General features: G+C 35.9%; 1 protein-coding gene across 16 annotated transcripts in view; it reads right to left on the minus strand.

The window, feature by feature from the left end:
• Positions 1-1,837: 1,837 nt before the first annotated feature.
• LOC5568648 (store-operated calcium entry regulator STIMATE) overlaps positions 1,838-23,562 on the minus strand; it is a 28,770-nt gene continuing 7,045 nt past the window's right edge. For 8 of the 16 annotated variants that reach the window (XM_021844656.1, XM_021844654.1, XM_021844649.1 and 5 more), the window contains exons 2-7: positions 21,497-21,913; positions 14,295-14,439; positions 14,109-14,230; positions 3,219-3,406; positions 3,046-3,153; positions 1,838-2,769 (exon numbers count right to left, since the gene is read on the minus strand). In XM_021844656.1, coding sequence (XP_021700348.1) covers positions 2,512-2,769; positions 3,046-3,153; positions 3,219-3,406; positions 14,109-14,230; positions 14,295-14,439; positions 21,497-21,629 — 954 coding nt within the window. In that variant the 5' untranslated portion in view covers positions 21,630-21,913 and the 3' untranslated portion in view covers positions 1,838-2,511. The remainder of the gene's footprint in view (positions 2,770-3,045; positions 3,154-3,218; positions 3,407-14,108; positions 14,231-14,294; positions 14,440-21,496; positions 21,914-23,562) is intronic. The other 8 variants (XM_021844660.1, XM_021844653.1, XM_021844651.1 and 5 more) reach the window with 2 other exon arrangements.

Raw genomic sequence — 23,562 nt, forward strand, 5'->3', positions numbered from 1 at the left:
TCCTACAGAAATTCGTTGAGAAATTGTCCAAGGATGTCCTCAAGAAATTTATTCAAGGATTTTTTCAGAGATATCTCCAAAAAGGCTATTTCATAGACATGATTGGAGTCATTCCTGAAAAAATGTGGAGATACCTCTAGGATAAATCGTATAGTAATCTCCGAAAAAATCTGTAGAAATTCCGGATGGACTAGTGCAGAGATCCTTGAAAAAAAAAACTCTCTTATTGCTAAGTAAGTCTTGGTGGATTTTCTAGATAGATTGCTGAGACAATTATTAAAAAAAATATTAATTGAATTTGTGGATAATATCCTGTGTAGGATTTTCTGAATGAATTTCATGAAAACCCTCGAACGGAATCTCTAAAGCAGGGTTGTCCAACGTACGGCGTCTGACAGCGGCTTCATTTTGTGCACCCCCCGAAGAGTTTGAAGATTCTTCTCATATCTGGCCAGTTTACTGTTCTGCCAACATGAAGTTAGAGTATATCTATTTCAATTGTATCTTTTTCATTTTATTTTATTCTTAAACTTTGAAATAAGTGTAAGTATGTTCAGTAGCTTTGCACTTCTTCTTCAGAATTTCATCAACCGTTAAAACAGTCCAAATAAAAATAAAGCTTGAAGTTGAAGTGAAAGCCTAGTTTCCGATACTTGATAGAAAAAAACACTGAATTTCCATCGAACTTTGATGAAAGTTGTTGGACAAATTGATCAAACAAAATCTCCCCGGACTCTTGGAAAATCCTGGGCAGGAAAATATCTTAAATATTAGGAAGATTTTTCACAAAAACTTTGGTCCACTCCTGTTTCTTTTATTTTTAAACGACATAATGCTGCTTCTAGGGCATGGTTGCAGGCTTGCATATGCTGACGATCTTCAGTTGTACTTTGTAGTACGCACGTCAAAGGCTGCGTTCGTCTGCAAGCGTTGTTTGATGTGTTAGTCGATTAGTTTCGACGGAACCGTATGACGCTGAGTGTCCTCAAATCTATAGTTATGTCGTTCTATCGAATAACTCGACCGATCGTTTTTAAAAGAACGGATAGTTTTTGCGATTTGAGAGTCTTGCTGGACCTCAAGCTCACGTTTAATTTGCATTGATTTAATGGAGTTGCGAAAGCTAACCGTCAGTTGGGATTTATCGCAAAGATCTTCCGGGATTTCACTGATCCGAAATGCATGAAAGCAGCTCTTTATTGTTCACTCGTACGACTTATTTTAGAGAGTGCTGCGATAGTGTGGACTCCTCATCAACTATCGTGAAACTTGAAATTAGAAACCATGCAACGGAAGTTTATCATACTAGCACTACGAAATCTTCCGTGGCGCGACCGGTTAAATTTGCCGCCATATTTGGATCGCTATAGGCTGCTAGATTTGAATACGTCGACGCAGAACTCAACAAGTTGCTTTTATAGCCAAACTTATATACGGCTAAGTTGACTGCTTCCGATTGCTGGATTTTACGTGCCGCTCCAAGGATTGTATCGTACTGCTTTTGGAAGTAACGAGCCTTTTGCATCGATGATCCGTTTATTTTCTATGTTCTATGACTTCGAGGGTTTGTCCAACCAGTTTGTTTCGCGTATGAGGAACTCGGCCTTAATATAGAACATAGTTTTAATTCATGTAGCAAAAGGCAGGTGGATAATATACAAATATACAAATTTATCGAGGAGGCTCCGTCTCCAATTACGGGTGATTCAGCTGTAGTTGAATTTATGTTCTGTAAAGCCGTCAGGGGAGAGCTACGTGACCACAAAACACTCCTTGTTCATGGACGTCTTCTAATAGGGAATAACTTCATAACTTATAACATCAAAACACAAAACAGTTATTCAAATGGTAATTTTTATTCTTTCAATTTTTCTCCTGCCGTTGATATAATCTTTTGATGTCTGTTTGTGTATATATAAAAAAAATAAAACCAATCCTTCCTAGTTCGACTTTTTCGCTGGTTACTCAATAGTTTATTGTTGATTGACTTAGCCTATCATTGCCCTACAAAATACAATATCCGTGTTTCGTCTACAGTTTCTCAATTCTAATCATCTGCTCGACTTGCCTAAGTAAGTGGGCTCAGTTTCACATCAGTTACCAATCTCTTGCGCTAATATCCAATCACTGTTTGCCTATCGTTGCTCCTTCAATACCTTCTTGAATGTAATTAAGTTCAACAACATTGTGGTATGGAGAGGGATATTTTGATATCCGTCAATTCCAATTTCTAAGCTTCCTGAATGGTTTACGTAGCCTTGAATATGTATGTAAATATGTATATATGTAGATATAGACACACAAATATCACATGTTTTTACTCTCAGTTTCAACAAGAAAAAAAAATCATAGCTAATCTATTGCCTTGGATTTCCCTCTGTTTCAACAATGAAAAAGTGGTTCGTGTCGTCCCGGCTGGGGGATGATGCGTTGTTCAGACTATACATGACTTATACAGATACGATATAGGTAAAAATTGTTGCAAATAAGCAAAACTAAACAAAACCTTCGTTAAATATTGATCACACTCGTTCGCTGCTGGACAGTTGTTTGCTTACTGCTAGGTGATGTCGCCGAAGAGGTGAGAATGATTGCCGTATCGTCCACGACCAGCGCCGTCGAGGAACAGCTTGCGGACCCCTGCAGAAGCGACGACGATGTCGTGGCGCTGTTGGACGCCTTAAAACTTAAAATTTCTTCATCGCCTGATAAAAGAGTATCAGATTCTGAGTCATTAGGTTTGGTTTTTTGTATCATTTTGTATTTTACCTGAAAGAGGGGGAATCGCAATTTCAGTATGATTGTTTCGTTAGCAAGTGGAGTTTGAGGGAATGTCGGAAAAGTCTTTTGATTTACTCAGGAATGCATGAATAAAACTTAATGGTAAACGAACGAAACCTTCTAGAAGCGATCTACGGCAACAACGACAACGAATATAACAAACACAGGTAATAATTGTCACGTACAAAGTAAGAGAGGCAAATCAGAGAGACATGGCTGGAATTCTCATAACTCATTGGTTTTTGGTTGAAAATGTCCTCTTACTTTTTGCAACAGGCTATGTTCCCTTCCGTGGTGATGTGCAGTACCTGTATTGCGCTTTTTTCGTGTGTGCCTCATTAGGAAATTATCGGTTACCCAAAAGATGAGAATCTGGAAAATAGAAAAAAATGGCAATTACTGGGAAACTATTTTAAAATAGAACCATTTGCGCATACATTAACGAAGAAAGGAATCACCAACATCACCACGGCCAGTTCGATGCGAGGATCCTTGAAGGGTGACAGGACAAAGTTTTTCACGTTGTCCCAGATGTCGAGCTGAATGAATAGAGTCGTTATTAGCTTAACGATCGCCATCAGTCCAACGTAGATCCAGGTCTGGTAAAGCCACGATTTGGGAGCCCCTGCAGTAGAAAAAAAAAACAATGCGGAATCAGTCATTACAGTTTTTTCTTCAGGATTGATTGGGCCAGCAGGACAGAGCCCTGTTTGAGGTGTCTTGGTTCGATTATCGTGAAGCAGAAGTGGTAGCGACTGAAAATCTTGTGAATAGTATCTTCAAAGACGTCATGCTTGAAAAAATACCAAAAAGAGACCATACAATAACCAAAAAGAGACTATAAGGAGATACAGTGAAACCTCCATGAGTCGATATTGAAGGGACCATCGACTCATGGAAATATCGAGTCATGGAACAGCAATTCTTTGGAAAGCTGCTTCTAGGGACCATCATAGTAACCATGAAATTATGTTTTTAGTATGGTTCCATGAGTCGATATCGAGTCATGGAACATCGACTCATGGAGGTATCACTGTATAACGTTTCCTGGAGACATAACAAAAGCAATCCAAAAGGCAGTTGAGCATAGGCTCCCAAACTTTTTAGATGTGTAACCCACCCAGCCATCAGGCGTCTTCTTCGCAACCCACAAATTATTGAAAAAATGAGTTTTTTTATTGTAACTTTCATGGTCTGTCGATACTCTGTCTATGATCAATGATAAGGCGTCATAAATATACTCAAAATCAATTGAAACTTTCAGAAATTGAGAAAAAATAAATATTTGAAAGTCATTAGTTTTCATTCTTTTCTTACTTCAACGTCGAAATAGTTAAATGAGAGGTAAATAGAAATTTAAAGATAAAAATAATGAATTAATTTAAAGGACTCATAATCATAAACAACAAAAAAAAGTTCTTGCCTGAAAAATAAACAACTTTTGACATAACTGAGGAACGTAATAATATTTCTAGCATGGTATCAGTATCAGGGTGGTCACTAAATATCCATTTTGAAATTCCCGCTTTTTTTCTCGGTTTTCCCGATATTCAAATTTTTCCCGGATTTTATTTGAGGGGCCCTAATGTAAACGAGTGATCCTTTGGTAGTTTTTTAATTGAATATATTAAAAAATCTACTTCAAGCATTTTAACGGTTTTTGAGTGATTTTTGTGTTCAATAGGAAAAATAATATTTTTCGTAGAATTTGTTTTGCTCTCTTACAATTAGTGTGGAATGAACTGAAAAAAACTTAAAAGTCGATTTTCTCAAAACTTGATTTCTGTCACTTACGTTACATCCCTTTGCTTTGCTTCTAACCCCCTTAAATTATGCCAAAAATACGGTTTCTATTCTATTAAAGCTACCATATTTATCAGCAATCAGTTGTCCCGGCAAGTGTTGTATTGTCCAGTAGGCCGTGAAGCTTTGAAAAAAATCACGGAGTATATGTCAAATCTGCCTTTCTCGTTTTCACAAGTTTCTCGGAAGATTTTCAAAAATATTATTCCACACAAACGCGGCGGAACCCTTAATGAAAAAATTGAAATAATTGTTCAAATCGGACGTCCTTCCAAGCCAGTTCGTGACATACAAACACCATTCCATTTTTATTTATATAGAAGATAGATACTGCCCATACTCGCATAACAGTCCCATATTATATGGGATTTCCTATATAAATGGGACTGTTTTGCGAGTATGGGCAGGATAGATATACACTACCCGTCATAAATACGGACTCACTAAAATAAGTATTGCAACACACAGCTGAATATTGAATCACCCTGAAAAGTTTAGCATCACCTCAAAACAGGTAACTTCACATTGCTATATCTCGAGATCCTTACGACTTACAAAGAAGCGATCTTCAGCAAAGTTGTTCAGGGGATCAAGGACATCCGGAAAGCAAACAGTTTAGTTCACGATTTTGCCGCTAGGTGGCGCAAGTGAGCATGTAAAACTGAGCATTTCAAACTAGGCACTTTCAGACCTGCAGCACTTGAATATAAAGCGAATCAAACCTGAATCACTTGAATATGGAGCGAATCCGACATGAATCACTTGGACATGAAGCATGTAAAATTGAGCATTTTGAACTAGTTCTAGCTTGTGATCCATAAGAGATAGAAAGTTCGGGTCTTCGGCAAAGTTGCTCAGGGGTTCAAGGACATCCGGGAAGCGAACAGTTTAGTTCGCGATTTTGCCGCTAGGTGGCGCTAGTGAGCATTTTGAACTAGTTCTAGCTTGTGATCCATAAGAGATAGGAAGTTCGGGTCTTCGGCAAAGTTGCTCAGGAGTTCAAGGACACCCGGAAAGCAAACAGTTTAGTTCACGATTTTGCCGCTAGGTGGCGCAAGTGAGCATGTAAAACTGAGCATTTCAAACTAGGCACTTTCAGACCTGCAGCACTTGAATATAAAGCGAATCAAACCTGAATCACTTGAATATGGAGCGAATCCGACATGAATCACTTGGACATGAAGCATGTAAAATTGAGCATTTTGAACTAGTTCTAGCTTGTGATCCATAAGAGATAGAAAGTTCGGGTCTTCGGCAAAGTTGCTCAGGGGTTCAAGGACATCCGGGAAGCGAACAGTTTAGTTCGCGATTTTGCCGCTATATGGTGCTAGTGAGCATTTCAAACTAGTTCTAGCTTGTGATCCATAAGAAATAGAAAGTTCGGGTCTTCGGCAAAGTTGCTCAGGGGTACAAGGACACCCGGAAAGCAAACAGTTTAGTTCACGATTTTGCCGCTAGGTGGCGCAAGTGAGCATGTAAAACTGAGCATTTCAAACTAGGCACTTTCAGACCTGCAGCACTTGAATATAAAGCGAATCAAACCTGAATCACTTGAATATGGAGCGAATCCGACATGAATCACTTGGATATGAAGCGAGTCAAACATAAATCACTGGAAATAAATCCTAAATCTCTTGAATATGAAATCAATCAGACCTGAATCCCTTGTACATAAAGTGAATCAAACTTGAAACATTTGAAAATGAAGTGAATCACTTGAAATCATTTGAAAATCAATGAATCAAACCTAAACCAGTCGAATATGAGTGAATCAGATAAGAATCACTAGGATATGGAACAAACTGAATCACTTGAAAATGAAATGAATCAATTCTGAATAACTTAATAATAAAGTGAATCTCTCGATATACTCTATAACTCGATCGATTTTTCGGTCCCTTCAAATTCCCATATATCGTGCTCTCCATAAGTCGATATTTCTATAACTCGATATCTCCATTAGTCGATGTCACGTGAGAGGAAAATTTTCCTCCATAACTCGATATCCATTTGAAAATCCTTCTTATACTGGGAAACTTGGACTTATTCTTGTCTGGAAGTGAATAAATACTTGCAAGTTGTAATAAATGTTTAAAACATTAAAATAAAAAAAAAAATACGTGAGGAAAAAAATGGGATATTTGTTTGTAAAATAATATCAACAAAATATTATTGCTTTCTTACAGAAGTAATCATATACAGTATTGGACAAAACATTTGCAACTTTTTCGATTTTCCATACAAAATGACCAACTTTGGTAAGCTATATCTCAGTTATTTATCGTTCGATTTGAATGAAATTTTCACAGAACATCAGATATAACTTGAATTTTAACATATATTTTTGAGTGATTTTTCCAATCACGGGTTTATAAATTATAACAATTTATCTAAAGTCTAATTTTAGACAAAAAATTCAAAACTATTTATCTCAAAATCTGATAGCCCTACACAAAAACTGTCTTCAGCAAACTTGTTCACCTCGTTAAAATCTACAACTTTGCTGAAGATACCATGAAGCTATTCCTTCAATATGTTTAGTTATGTCATTTATAAAAAATCGTCAAAAAATTGACTTTAGTCAAAACGTTACTGCTTTTGAACTTGTGATTGGAAAAATTACTCAAAAATATATGTGAAAATTCAAGTTATGTCTGATGTTCTGTCAAAATTTCATTCAAATCGGTCTATAAATAACTGAGATATAGCTTACCAAAGTTGGTCATTTTGTATGGAAAATCGAAAAAGTTGCAAATGTTTTGTCCAATACTGTATATATTGGAAATACTGAAATTTGTTTCTTCGATTTTGGGATTTTTTGCGTTGGTATATTCTATAACTCGATAATTCTGTAAGTCGATGGTCCCTTGAATATCGAGTTATGGAGAGTCGACTGTAGAATGAATCAAACTCGAAAGACATGAATATAAAGAGAATAAGGCATCAATCACTTGGATATGAAGTCAATCAAACTTGAACCATGAAGAGATTCTTACTTGAATAATTTGAATATGATGAATATGAGTCCTGACTGAGTCACTCGCACATGGAGTAAGTCATACCAGAATCACTAGCATATGAATGAGATATGATACACTTGAATATACATTTGATCAGACCTGAATCACTTTAATTTAATATGATTCCATCCCTAATCACTTCAACTTCCAAATGTCAGAAGATTTCTGAACAGCATTCTGGAAATTCTATCTTATCAAATTCATAATGTTAAGGTACAGTCATCCCTTCAGAGTAAACTGTTTCCTGGATGCCCTTGACTTTCCGAACAACTTTGCTGAAGATTCAAACTTCCTATCTCATCTTGCTCGAAAAATAGAATTTGTTTCATATATTCAATTAAATTTGCGTACTAGTGCAACCTAGTGGCAAAGTTAGGAATCAAAAAATTTGATATTTGGAAGTCCTTTACTTTATTTCTGTTCTTCACTTACCGAAGACTCGAACTTTCTATCTCTTGTGGATCACAAGCTAGAACTAGATCAAAATGCTCAGTTTTACATGCTTACTAACGCCACCTAGCGGCAAAATCTCGAACCAATCTATCTGTTTTCCGGATGTCCTTGACTTTCTGAACAACTTTGCCGAAGACTCAAACTTTCTATCTCATGTGAATCACAAGCTAGAACTAGTTTGAAATGCTCAATTTTACCTGCTCACTAGCGGCACCTAGCGGCGAAATCTACAACCTAACTGTTTGTCTTCCGGATGTACTTGGCCTTCTTAACAACTTCGCCGAAGTCTCGAACTTTCTATCTCTTATGGATCACAAGCTAGAACTAGTTTGAAATGCTCACTAGCGCCACCTAACGGCAAAATCGCGAACTAAACTGATCGTTTTCCGGATGTCCTTGACTTTCTGAGCAACTTTGCCGAAGACCCGAACTTTCTATCTCTTATGGATCACAAGCTAGAACTAGTTCAAAATGCTCAATTTTACATGCCCACTTGCGCCACCTAACGGCAAAATCGCGAACTTAACTGATCGCTTTCCGGATGTCCTTGAACCCCTGAGCAACTTTTCCGAAGACCCGAACTTTCTATCTCTTATGGATCACAAGCTAGAACTAGTTCAAAATGCTCAATTTTACATGCTCACTAGCGCCACCTAGCGGCAAAATCGCGAACTAAACTGTTCGCTTTCCGGATGTCCTTGATCCCCTGAACAACTTTGCTGAAGATCGCTTCATTGCAAGTCGTAAGGATCTCGAGATATAGCAATGTGATTTAACCTGTTTTGAGGTGATGCTGAACTTTTCGGGGGTGATTCATTATTCAGCTGAGTGTTGCAATACTTATTTCAGTGAGTCCGTATTTATGACGGGTAGTGTACCCCTTTAAATTTCCGATTTTTTTTTTCTTCATAAAAATGAAGAGTTCACTAAAGCAAATAAGTCACACATGTTGAAGCATGCATCTCACCTTACTTATTGAATTTTCAGTCGATTAGGTAACTAATGATACATTAGAAGCTATTATAAATAAAGCATTGTTGTCAAGAATATTTGGATTTATTCATTATTTTTCGTTACCTAAAGAAAATTATGAATCAAATATGTTTGAGTGCTTAAACCTTCTGCAAGAACTTTTGGAACTCTGATTCAAAACTTTAAGTCTGATAAGTTAGAGAAAAATTCAAGTAACAGAGAAAAGTCATAAAATATTTCGAAACATTACATACCAATGAGAAAAGTGAAACATTTCTAGGCAGTATAGTGTAACAAAGTAGACTATTCCTAAAAGAAGTTAAATCATTAATGTTTAAATGTTATTTGTCCAAGATTACATATGCTTAATGGCAATATCATCAAGCGTATTAATTTTCTACAACTTTTTAGTCGTTTGTTGATTTATAGCTTGAAGATGTTTGATGACCATCTTAAATTTCCGGTTTTTCCCGATGGATTCAAATTCCCGTCTTTTTCCAGCTTTTCCCGTTTTTCCCTGTTCGGTGGCCACCCTGCAGTATTATCGTATTCAACTTTGCCAAGCTGGACATTTCAATAAAATAGTCTTTAATTAACACCGCTTCAACTTCAAAATGGTGTAAATGTTTACAATTTTCATAACACAAATTTTGCGATAGTTTTTGTGTTTTGTTCACATCTTTTAAAATACAGCAACATTTGTCATCGAGAATTTGTTTCGACCTAACGAAGTTTACAGTCAAGATTAAGATAAATGTTCAAATCAAATCATTAGTGTTCACTGTCCTAAACAGGGACGAAAATACTCAATCTACCCTCCCCATGTAACCAGTGAGCTGCAATTCAATTTAAACGTCTTCCAATCTATTTTTATCTCGGGAGTAGTGATGAATCTCTATTTCGAGACCAGTAGAACTAGCTCAGATCAATGTATTTGCTTAATTGTTCATTTGGATATGATTTATTTGTGCTGTTCGGAATTTGAATCAAGGTGTTCGGAATATGAGACAGCATTAGCACAGTGTTCGGCATTTGAATCAAAATGTTGTTCTATACTTTTACGTAAAAACAATACTAAACAACAACTACCGAAAAGCTAAACATTACATATACTTTGCAATTGGATTAAATGGACAAATTGATGTGAAGTTTTGCGAAAAAGTTACACGTCTTCTCAGTGAAAAGACTCCCTGATCTCTAGTTAGGGCGCGTTACCCTTACGCCATGAGAGGACTCATGGACGCAGAAGTTAACCTGAATTCGATTTCAGCTCAATAGTCACGTGGTCCTTTTTCGCAAAGTGCACCTTTTTCGGAAGAATTAGATGCCCATCCAAACACAACGCTTTCTATTTATATCCAATGCCTAGCCCGAGAGCGCATTTTTTTAGGTTTTGAAAAGTATATGTAATGTTTAGGTTTTCGGTAGTTGTTAAACTTCCACTCGGTTGGTTAGCCGTAAACCACAATAATAAACAATACTAAACAAGTTTAAATAAATAATTTTATCAGCAAAAGAAATTAAAATTTTCATAAATATCAGCTGATTTATGCATAGGGTCCATAGGGGCAGTATGGTCCATTTTAGCAAAAGGTCTTGAAAAGCATAGAAACACAATACAATTCAATTGTTCCATAAGGTTGATTTGTAGTTCGAAGTATCTCCTTTCAAACTACAGTCATATTTTGTAAAAAGTTACTTGGAATTTTCTTGTGAACATTTTTGAAAACATTTTTTTGTGTGTGGCTTTCCACTATACGGGCGATATGAGCCGCCATACTAAATCTTATTATTTTATTTGAAAAATCGTTTCCAAGACATAATGTAAAAGAAGACAATATGTATGAGAGAGTTTTGTACAAAAACTGTGTTGAAGTCTGATTTGAATCATGAAATTGTATGTTTTGCTGACAGTTCAATAAATTATGGTTCAAAGCGCTTCATTTATCAAACATTGTCGTTCAAATAAGTTTAATCAGTTTTAAAATTCTTAATTAAAATCACGTGGAAAATTTTCTTCAAATTTTTATACAAGATTTTCAAAGCATGAAGTAATAGAGCAAAGTCTAGTTCATAAAAGTGTACTGCAATCTATCAACTGAAGAAAATTGTGACCTTATTTCTGAATAAACCTTGGAATTTGCTTCTGAAATAACGAAACTAATATCTATGCTTTTCATGTACAAAATATGAATAAAATTGAAATTGAAATTTGTGGGAAAACGCACTCTGACGAAAACTGGTATAGGCAAATATGTCAGACGTGATAAGACAAAAAAGTCGAGTACCTACCTATATGCAGCCATGTTATCAATCAGTAGGTATAGAGGTAGACGGGACAAGATGAGCACCCTATCAATGCGCGTGATTCAAGCCTACTTGAACATGCTTATTTTGATGAAAGGTAATAAAGCAATGCTACCGATTCATTGTATACAAAAGTTTAGTCTAATACTAAACGGCAAAAAAATCATAAATTCTCGATTACTTTTTCAAATCGACGTAAGTAACTTCCATACGGTTTTGAGAAAAATAATTTAGAAGAATCACATCCTGTCTTCTAAAACTGTTTTAAAATGAATCACCTTTTTAACATTTTTTCGACGTGTAGGGAGCCGGATCCTATTCTTGGCACTTTTGATTCACTTGGGCAGAGGGGTTTTTTGAAAGCTACAGATCTCATATTTGGTCCCAATATGCGTCGCACTGAAGCGCTTCTCATTGCAAAGTTTCAGTTGATTCGGCCGAGAAAAACCCCCTATGCCAAAGTGAATCATGGAAGTGCCCAAGTGGTTCTGCACCCTACATTGCTTAAATTTGGCATACAATGAGCTCCCGTTCGTAAACTATGTAGTTCCTATTATTTCACATAAAAATGTTATGACAAAATGATAAGCCGTTTTATTCAGTTACTTGCGACGTTTTTCTACCAGTGTAAAATCGACTCAAGTAGTGTTTTGTTTTGATTCGTGGTTAAGTCACTTTGTCTCTCCATACATCGGGGCGGCGAAAGTAGTGGTTAGGTTGCGAAAATTGAAAATCTTACTTTCGTCGTTTTGTAAATCCGGAAATAAAACGTTCTAAAAGTGAAAAATCAAGTTGGTTCAGAGCGAAATGTGTAGAATTTCGTCTGCGGAACAAGTAGGATCAATAAAGTAAGTTTGTATACTTTTTTGACTTGAGTCTGTATGAATAAGTTTTCGAGAATTGTTTTAGTTGATGCAAACAAAAAAAAATTTTGACTGCGATGTAATTTTGAAAATATTTCAGTATGTTAATTTTTCAGTTCAAACTTATGGCAAATAGATACATATTTAACCCTTTCTTTCCCACAGCTTTGTTCAACAATTTGACTGTCAAAATGGTGTTGCTAAAAAAAGTGCTTGAACAAAATTTGTTGAAAATCAGTTAATTATCCAAAATCAGTATAAAAAAAATTGATTGTTTTTCAATAGTTTGACGCTTAGGTCACTTATTTCAATGTTTGATGAGCCTAATAAACGTATAAACTTATTCCAATCAGTATTGAGCTAATCGTACCATCACGATTTGGCCAGCTTTCGTTGAAAATCGGTGGATCACCTGTGCTACCATGGGAAAGAGAGGGTTAATGATATTGCTGTGTGCGGGAACACCAAACGCGGTGAGATTTTCCACAAGAAATGCGATGTCAAAGAGAGCTTTTCTTTGGCGGTGATAGTGATGATCGTTGCCAGGTATCCTTTGATTATTTTGTTTGGCCGCATCGACTTTGGCCGCAACTGTGCTTCAAAGTCAAGATTTGCACCTCAAACGCAAACAGCAATACAGTGAAAACTCCATGAGTCGGTATTGAAGGGACCATCGACTCATGGAAATATCGAGTCATGGAACAGTAATCCTTTGGAAAGCTGTTTCTAGGGACCATCATAGTAACCATGAAATTTCGTTTCTAGTATGGTTTCATGAGTCGATACTATTTAGATACAACATGTAAGTAGATGAGTGCCCAAGATAGCCGTAGCGAAAAACGCGCCGTTATTCAGCAAAACCAAGCTGAGAGTCGTGGGTTCGTTCCTGCCACATATTATACGAATGCAAGAATGATCAATTGGCAAATAAAGCTCTCAGTTAATAGCCGTGGAAGAATAATAACACTCAGCTGAGAAGCAGGCTCTGTCCCAGTTTAGGACGTAACGCCAGAAAGAAGAAGATATAAGTATAAATTTGAATATGACTGTCATGTTTTTGACATTTATATTTACATAGCCTAGAGCTAAAAGCATGCTGTGTTTTGATTTTATCGCAATCAGTCTTCATTTGAATGAATCATATGCCGTCTGACAATGATGTGATGTATGTACACAAAGAGATAAACAGCCGATACTTACTATGTGAATATATTTACCATGGTATTCGTAGAATATTGTATGAACGTACTTTGCTCACATGGTAACCAACGTAAAAGACGTGGAGTAAACAATTTCTCTTTCCCAATACTTGCCAACAGCGATTCTACCCCATTACCCCGAATGCCATTTCCCCGATTGCCATCACCCCGAATTCCATTACCCCGAATGTACCATTACCCCGAATTCCATCACCCCGAATGCAATTTCCCCGAATTTACAATTATCATGACATGATGATATTGATGACATTTCCCCGCGATATTGGGATTCGGGGTAATGTCATTCGGGGTGATGGGACGTTCGGGGTTTTGGAATTCGGGGTAATGGCGTTCAGGTTAATGGCATTCGGGGTAATGGGATTCGGGGTAATGGGGTAGAATCGCCAACAGCTTGGTTGACCGTAGTGCTTTTTATTATCGTGATATTTGATAATCTGATTAAAACTAATGTCGCGTGTATCTGTCGCAAAAAACCAACAGCTTGAAGCACATAACGCATACGACGTGTTAAACCTACGCAGACCAAATCAATCATGCCACTGTGTAGTATTTACTAAACAAAATGCTTTTCTAAACCCCAAACAATAATAATGCCGAATCACAAACAGCTGGCATAGCACGACAAGATAGCGTTGATAAAAAAGAGTCAAAGCCCATCCGGATTAACATCTAATCCATCGATTACTTACCATACTCGCCAAAGTTGATCGCATCCCATTTTTTCTTCCGCGCCAAATACTGACAGGTTTTAATGCCGATATAAATTATGAATAGGCCGATAGTGGAATCCAGTAGAAAGTTAATTATATACCTAAAACAATTTTGATGGTCTTGATTAAGGATGCCGTGGGCGTTGATCTCTTAGAAGAACTTACCAGGTACAGGGATCCCCCTGGAATAGCGGGGCCAGGTAGACGTTGGTCATGTGGATCACCATGGCGCCGATACCTTGCTTCGATGTATCGTACCACCACGTTTCCCATGATCGTCTGTTGTAAAGTGGTTCGCAGAATCGTTTACCTGTAAGGATACGAGAATACTTGCATGAGGTTTTTTTATTCCTTTATTAATATCATTTCAAACATTACATTTGTTATCTAGATGTTCAGTGTAAGGCGACACTATCATCCTGATGTGGAAAAACTAAATGAAGCATTTACTAACATTTTGTTAACTACATATTATATTGCATTTGACATAGCAGTTCAGAATTTTTACAGGTGAGCTGAATGCACCTGAAGAACGAGAATTAACTCATTAATCATGCCAGTTTGTTCCAATGTTTCAACATATATTTTATGTAACTCATAGATAGTAAACCAGGAACTTCAGAATAAGTTTCAAAATTTTATTTTGAATCCTCTGCAAAACTTTCTTTCTGGTTGTAATAGCTAGGGAAAGTGTACTAGTTATGGCTATATCGGTTTCCTATTTTGCCATATGTGTTTTCTCAAAAACGTTCACATTTTGAAAATTTTTAAAGTTTTTAAGGAGAAGATGCATCAAAGCCAAACTTAAAATTTTCAAGAGCACGGATCTGGAGAACCAAACATCCGTTTAAGCTGAGAACCTAATCGATTGGTCAGTAGCGGGTGGTGACCAATCGATTAGGTTTTCAGCTCAAACGGATGTTTGGTTCTTCAGATCCGTGCTCTTGAAAATTTGAACTTTGACTTCGATTCATCTTCACCTTAACATCAAGATATATTTGATATCAAACTAATTAAACACATAGAATGACTAAAAATTTGAAGATAATCAAATTATCACGTATGGAAAAATAGGGATTCTATATTACATTATGTCTATAACTGGTACAGCTACACAAGTCCATATTGGTACAGCATACCACATGGCTGGCCTGAAAATTTGTTTGAAGGTCAAAAGCTTGTACTTAAGACATTGTTTCGATGTTCTGTTAATAAGTGGATATAGACATTTTATATATTTGTTACATTAGACTTGAATGCCCTCAATCTGATTTTTATGAGCCCTAGACACTTAACTTCATCTGACCAATCAATAGACTCCTAAAATTTTGGATAAAATATTTTTTTTAATTTCTTTATTAGTTTTATTGCAAACATTACATTCATTTCTTATATCTAGGTGTTCTGTGTTATTACTATCAACCTAATTTGGTAAAACAAATTTAGGATTTTATTAAAAACATATTACATTTCATTTGCCGTAGCAGTTCAGATTTTTTACAGGTGAGTTGATTTTACCTGCTTATAAAAGAAAAAAACACGTTTTCAATTTACTTAACCTAACTTAACCTAAATATATAACGCATTAATCGTGGCAATAGAAGATTGTAACGATTTTTGCCTCAAATTATTAATTATTTTATTTGACGTTTGTTCCAATGTTTCAACATTTTATATTCTATGTAAGGGGCGATCCATTAATTACGTAAGACAATTTTCAGGGGTTTTCAACCCCCCCATGGTAAGATTTTTTGTATGGAAATTAAAAATAAATTGTATGGCGCGTAAGAAATCCCAAACTCTCCCTCCCCCCATAAACCCTCACATAATTAATGGACAGCCCCTAACCATAGCAGGTACTATACCAGGGAGGAAGCTTCAGAATCAGTTCAAAATTTTATTTTGAATTCTCTGCAGAGCTTTCTTCCTGGTATTACAACAGCTAGTTCATATTGGTACAGCATACACTATGGCTAGCCTGAAAATTTGTTTGAATATCAAAAGCTTGTTCTTAAGACAAAGTTTTGATTTTCTATTAATAAGGAGATAGAGACATTTTACATATTTATTACATTTGTATTTTATGAGCCTAGATACTTAAAGGTAAACTTCCATCTGACCATTTTATTGCAACCCCGCTCAAAGTGACAACATGTCTACTTGAAGGTTTCAAATAAAGAGCTTTTGGTTTATGTGGGAATATTATTAGTTGAGTTTTGGAAGCATTAGGAGAAATCTTACATTTTTGCAAGTATGAAGAAAAAATATCCAAACTTTTTTGCAATCGACTACAGATGACACGCAGACTTCGTCCTTTGGCGGAGAGGCCTGTGTTATCCGCAAACAAGGATTTTTGACATCCCTGAGGTAACCCTGACTTACCTGAGTCAGATGTGAAAATATTGTATAATACTGGTCCTAAAATGCTGCATTGAGGAACACCAGCTCTTACAGGAAGTCTTTCAGACCTGGAGTTCTGATAAATAACCTGAAGTGTACGATTTGACAGCTAACTTTAGATTATTCTAACAATGTAGGTACGTTGGAAAATTAAAGGTTTTAAATTTTACAATCAAGCCTTCATGCCAAACACTGTCGAATGCTTTTCCTATGTCTAGAAGATCAAGACCAGTAGAATAGCCTTCAGATTTGTTGGAACGAATCAAATTTGTTACACGTAAAAGCTTATGAGTGGTCGAATATTCATGTCGGAATCCGAATTTTTCATTGACAAAAAATCAATTTTCTTTGATGAGGATCATCATTCTGTTCAAAATGACCCTTTCAAAAAGTTTACTGAAAAAGGAAAACAAGCTGATTTGACAAGCTTGGACAAGACAAGCTGAAAACTTTCGAAGGATTTTTGACCGATGTTAAAATTTGTACAGCCCTGACATTTTTTCCCAGGGTGTCTACTCATTTACAGAAATGAAATTCCTTAAGATCTCCAGGTTTTGCCAGGTTTAAGAAAACGATTCCAAAGTTTGGAAATGATTGATGATTTGTTGATTTTACATGACTAAAAACTTATTGAAAAAAGTGTTTCAAAGTACTCAGATTTACATAAAACATAAAAGTATTTTTCATTTAAATTAACAAAAAATTTATTTTCAGTTTGTTTTGAACGTGTAAACAACATTAGAAAAAAAACAATGAAAAATTCGGCGATTTGTATTTGATTTCCACAAAAAACAATTATTCTTTTCAAATGATCTGAAAGTGCCTTCAACCATCAAAATCAGATAAAAAAACAGTGGCGATTCCCTAACCTCAAATCTACCTGTTCAACGAATAGAAATTGTTGAATTTCAGCAACACATTTGCATCTATTGAGAAGAGATCTGTTAGAAATGACGATTCCAACAAGTTACTGTTTGCTTTATAATCTAATTCTGCCGAACTAACCATTTTTAGATTCGTAGAACAGGTACAAAGTGAGGTTACGAATCGCCTCTGGAAGAAAATAGTATATTCAAACATAAGGGAAAAACCTTCCCCCTAAAATGGGATTCTGAATCATGGACATCAGCGATATACCCAATTTATTCAGAGGGCATTTTGGATTTTTTTTCCAAGATGATATCTTGTGGAAATCGGATCTGGTAGCGTTTGATAGTCTTGAGAATAAGAATTTTAGATACCTCTCGCTTGAAAAAAAAAAAAACAAAACAAAAAGAGACGATACGTGGATTATGAATATATAAAAAAAAACAACATGAACCACGCCATGAAATTTTGGTTCCTCATTTGAACAGACATTTCTTTAAGAATAATTTTCTAAGACTTGTCGAAGTCCCTTGATAACTCCAACAATCTCTTCAGGAGTTTTTTTGTGAGTTTTCAAGAACTTTATAAGAAATTCTTCCAAGTATTTAGTTGTTGATACCTTCAAGAATTCAATTTGGAGTTGTTCTAATGATAACCATAGAAACTACTTCGGTGATTCCATCAGAAATCCCTCCAAAGACCTTTGGAGACATTTTCAAAGGATGTTCTCAAGAAATAAATCCATTGATTTTTCCATTGATTTACCTAGGACTTTTTCCGACATTTCCATTTAGAGCATCTTCAAAATTCAAAATTCATTAAGAAATTCCTGTATTTTTTTTTAATTTTCCAAAGAAATCTCAAAAAAAAAAATTAGTCGTACTTCTAGAGATGTCTCCAGGGAAATGCCAAGGATTGAGAAGGAAATGTTGAGAAAAATCTGCGTGGAATTTCTAAAAAAATTTTTGTCTAATTTCTAATATGCCTTGATGAATTCCTACGAGGATCTCTTAAAGAACTCCTGCATTCTTGATGAAATTCTTCTTAAGATTTTCTTGATAAAATGTTAATATAACTGAAAAAAAAACCCTCGAATCTCTGAATATTGTCCTACAAGACTTTTTAAAGAAATTCGAAGAGACTCCCTGAAGAAATTAAGGTATGAACAATTAGAAAAATACCTCTTAGAATAGCTAACTTATGTGGAACCTTGAATAAAGTTTTGAAGAATCCACGGAGTTTGGAAATATTATTTAAAAAAATACTAGATAAAAGTTTGAACCACCGCAATAATATTTTGATGAAATGCTGGAGAAATTTCTGGAGAAACTTAGGAGGAGGAATTACAGGTCGAATTTTTTGAGGAATTCTTGGAAAAGTTCATAAAAGATTTCGTCAGAAGCAGGAATTATTGTAGGATTTCATGCAAAAATATCGAAACTATGGAATGAACCATTGTGCAAAGAAGGAATATGTGGTGAACCTCCTAGAACTAACAACTGGAAAAATCGGTGAATCAGTGGAAAAACATTTGGAGGAAATCTTAGAATAATCGCTGTCATTTTTTTTCAGAGTAATCAATGTGAAAATTACTAGAGGTAATAATGTTGCAGTGCTCTACGATTTTCTTGACAAAATTTGTGAAGGAATTCATTTGAGCATCTCTTGAAAAATTGCTGGCAGTAACCCTGGAGAAGCTCATAAAGGTATTCCAGAAAGAATCACTAGAATATCTGAAGCATTCCTTGAAATTTCTTCAAGAACTTGTGGAATAGTCGAAAAACATTTTTGTAAATAAATTTGGAATGTTTTCCACCAAGTTTCAATGCTCATGAACGACACCCAACTGTACTTGCCTTTACCAACTTTCCAATCATAAGTTCATGTTTTATGTTGGTTAAATAAAAATCGTTAAAAAAATAAGGACTGAATATTGCTAGTAGCGTCTTGATATCGGCGCAGCCGAAAATTTTGATGATTGAAAAAATTTTCTGTCACGAAAAGGGCATATTCTACCTTGTATTACGGATGCAAAATAATTTCTCTGAATATAGCCAAAATTCCATGTTTTTTCAGATACTAGACACCCTGTTTCCATTTGTCAGGAAAATATGAAAACTGAAATCATTTATTAAATATATCAACCAAGAATGATGAGCTACTCTCTGGAAGTTTCTTTATGTAGATGTAAAAAATTCCATCATCGCCAGTGGCTTTAACATTTTGGATTTTTTTTAATAATAGTTCTCACTTCTTCCAAATCAGTCTCCCAGGAATTTTCGAAAACGTTCTCTTGATTGACAATGGTTTCGATGTCCTGAGTAACTTGATTTTCAATTGGACTAGTGAGTCCTAAATTAAAATTGTGCGCGCTTTCAAATTGCACAGCAAGATTTTGAGATTTTTTGCAGTTAGTCAGTAATATTTTGCTTTCCTCTTTCAATGCCGGATTGATTTCTAAAATTCTTTTTTTTTTTTATTTTAGATAAGACAAGAGCCAAAGTCCAATTGAGATATTATTTTGCGTTTTTTTTTTTCTCATAAAATAAAATTCTGTCATTGGAATTGCCGAAATTGAAAGCGTTTTTTTCTCTTATAAGCAGGTGAAATCAACTCACCTGTAAAAACAAATCTGAACTGCTACGGCAAATGAAATGTAATGTTGTTAACAAAATGTTAATAAAATCTTAAATTTGTTTTACCAAACTAGGATGATTGTAGAACATCTAGATATAAGAAATGAATGTAATGTTTGGAATAATACTAATAAAGAAATTTGAAAATAAGTTAATTAATTTAATAATCATGCGGATTGGATTACCGAACAGCTCAATATAGGCGTCAATAAAAAAAATATTCCACTTAATACAATCCATAAATAACGTAGCATTTAAGGGGGGAGGGAGGTGTCTAAGATTTTGTGACGAACCATGTATTAGGCATGGAAAAATATGCTACGATGGGAGAGAAGGTGTCGAAAATCGACCAAAACATGTTACATCATTTGTGGACGTTGCCTGAGAGATATTAAACATTCAAGTCACCAATGACAAAAAATGACTTTTTACTAGTCAATTTCCGCAAGTCAGTTCGAATCCAAATTACCTTACTGGCAATTGCATTGAAAAGGCAATTTGTGTTTCAACAAAAAAAATCGAAAGTTTCAAAAACTTTGGTTTCAAAAGACCATAAAAAATGTGATGTTTTATGCGCCTAGGAATGATGATTGAAACTCCCCCACATGTTCCATCCAGTCGATCATTACGATAAACAAAAAAGTTGGGATCTCTTTCAAGTTTTGATCTAGGTTTCAAATCAGTTTCAGTAATAACTACTATATGTGTGTTGGAAAATTAAACAGCTCGTCTGTCTTTTTACCATTAAAAATATTCAAAAAAATAATTGGATCTACTAGAGAAACGGAATCCAATAGCAATTTCATTGGTAAAATCTACACCCACTTGGACTGCTTTAGTCATATTGGTGGTTTTGAACTCAATCATTCATCATCATCAATCATTTTATTCAATTGTGCAGTTGAAAAATCAAAGGCCAAAGGAATTATTTCTAAAACTTTTTTTTATTTCAGTTTGTAACTGAGAGCACAACTTAGAAGTGATACAGAAAATTATTTTCCGAAACTTTTTTCCTTTGAAAATATTAAAATATATAAATTTACGTAAATATACAAATTATCTTCACTTACCACATTTACCCACTTGCCCCGCGGTACCTTATCTATTTTTTTTTTTCTAGTTAAGGTGACACGGGAGACCGTGTTAATTTCCCTATCTTTCGTCTCACTCTAACAATTATCATCAAAACTTTGTGGAAGCAAATCTCGAGTTTTAGTGAACCGATGAAGCTGAAAAAGTATTGGGTTGTGCACTACATATATAGAATCATAGTAATACATTTTCGCATTGATATATGGAGTGGTTCTTGGAATTTGCTTCTTGAAATGGATAGGGTGATTATGATGATGTCCCGTGCGGCCTTAAAAAGCAAGAGCTACTTATCAGTGCAATCTGTTCTGACGAAACGATGCCATACTGCTGCACCAATCATGTCCCCAAGTATTATCCCCCAAGCATGCTCACCGATTAGACACGTGAAGGCCAGCGTGGCCAGGATGCCCTGCAGGAACCAACCGAAAAAGTCGGTCAGTGCATCTTTGCTGCAGTGCAGAGTGGACCATTCCGTACTGCCACTGTCGTCCAGCGTCGTATTCATCGGGGCGCCGCCACTTGTTGCTTGCAGGGGATCGGTATCGGTCAGCTCTTACGAATCGACGCTCTTCTTATTATGTATGCGCCGCACTGAGCACTGAGCTGCCCGTGTATCGTTTTGTTGTGTGGTTGGCGTATACACCTCCTTATAGCAGTTAGATAATTTTCTTCAACACAGTTTCGGCCTTTGTAGGTAGGTACACTATTTTGCTTCCTTCTCTCTTCTACTGGCCACGAAAGACGGATCGTTGTATGTTTTGACTCACTGACTGACTGACTGGTAAAAAGCTGAACAGTGATTTTATTCGCTGATTTCGTGGTCAAAATATATAGGCTCATAAACCGTCGATTTAATCATCAAAGTTTGTTCAAAGAAGTGTCTTGATTTATAAAAGCGCTTCTTTTGGCATTAGCGGCTTGCCTCGGAAGAGAAGTGCAGCAAGTTGATCCCGAGATAAATTAGCCCAGGGCTAAAAATCTCGTTAGACAAAAAAAAATTGAGATCCTAGCCGATTGGTAAAGATGTAGTTAATGTTAATACAGGACACTTTGCCCAAGACGCCAATTTTTTATATCTCATACACTACTACATAGGTTCCCATTTTTTTTTGGATTCGAGACCCACCTAGACGTCAAGCATAATATTGGCGACCCAACAGAGGAAAACCAACCCCCTGAAGAAAGCACTAGTTCTTGTAGCCAGCCACTTTGAGTGCGGCGCGGGTGCTGAAGTAAATAAATTGAAGCTTTGTGCGTGAGCGACAAATGTTGCAACTCCCAAAAAGGAAAAGAAATGAGAATATCGCATTCACATCATTTGTAAATCGCGTATGTTTAGTGTCTAATTGAATTTTTTGCGGCGAGCTGTGAAATCAGCACTTTCTCTAGCACCAAATTTTTGGCTACACTCCAGTTGTTCTTGGATGACAGCCGTTTCAGTCCTCACAGGCAAGAAATGAGTTGTTTTTATAGAATAAGAACCCGGTTTCCAAAATTATAGTATTTTATAGTTGTTACTCATTTTTTCTGATCAAATGAAGACAACTGGCTTGTGACAGAAAAACTTTCGAGTATCATCCAACTTTCAAGATTTAAAACATTTGAACAGAATTTTCAAAATATCATGGCTATGGCTATGGCTACTGTTTAAAAATTACCTCGCAACGTGTAACGACCATAGAGTTAATTAATGTTTAGTTCAATGTATTTGTATGCTTCAAAACATTTCTCCATTAGAGTAAATAAATAAGTCCAGTCTTAGGTAAATAAATTCACTCCCTGCATGAACAGTTCTTTGAAGTTCACGAGTAGCATCCCCCAAACCACATGGTAAATGAGTTCCGTCTGAAGCCAATTCGCACATGGTATGTGCCGCTCAAAATGCAACAGGGATGATATCGCTGTAGCCAAAATAGCGCGCGTACCTCTGAACGGGGTCCATGTTCAGAAAGGAAAGCATTCAAAGGATTTTGAACTTACCCGAATGGGTCGTCTCTCTTTAGGTCGGAGCAGTGAATCAAATTGTCATCAAAAAAGACGAAAAACAAACAACAAAGCAAGCTAGCTCACAACCTTTTGTCACAACTGTTGCGGATAAGGACACAATCAAAAGCAAAATTTTCATGAACATTGTTGCAACCTTTTCAACTCGCGATTTATCAGTTATTTTGAACTTAAACCCGAATTTGTTTCATGGATGCTGTTTGATAATGTATCAATGTTTACCAACACGGAGAAAGTTCTCGAAAATTGCAATGCGAAGCCCAGAAAATCGCTGCGCACGTGGTGATCGATCTTTGTCATACTCTGTTCAAGTGATGATAAACTCATGTTGTGGAATAAAATTGTTGCAACAAGAATAGGAGGTGACAATGTCTTTGAGATATAGACGAGCCGTTTTGACGAAAGCCTTTCGGTGAAGAACAACCCCCTTCCCC

Source organism: Aedes aegypti, chromosome 2 (genome assembly GCF_002204515.2).
Source record: "Aedes aegypti strain LVP_AGWG chromosome 2, AaegL5.0 Primary Assembly, whole genome shotgun sequence".
Taxonomy (NCBI): domain Eukaryota; kingdom Metazoa; phylum Arthropoda; class Insecta; order Diptera; family Culicidae; genus Aedes; species Aedes aegypti.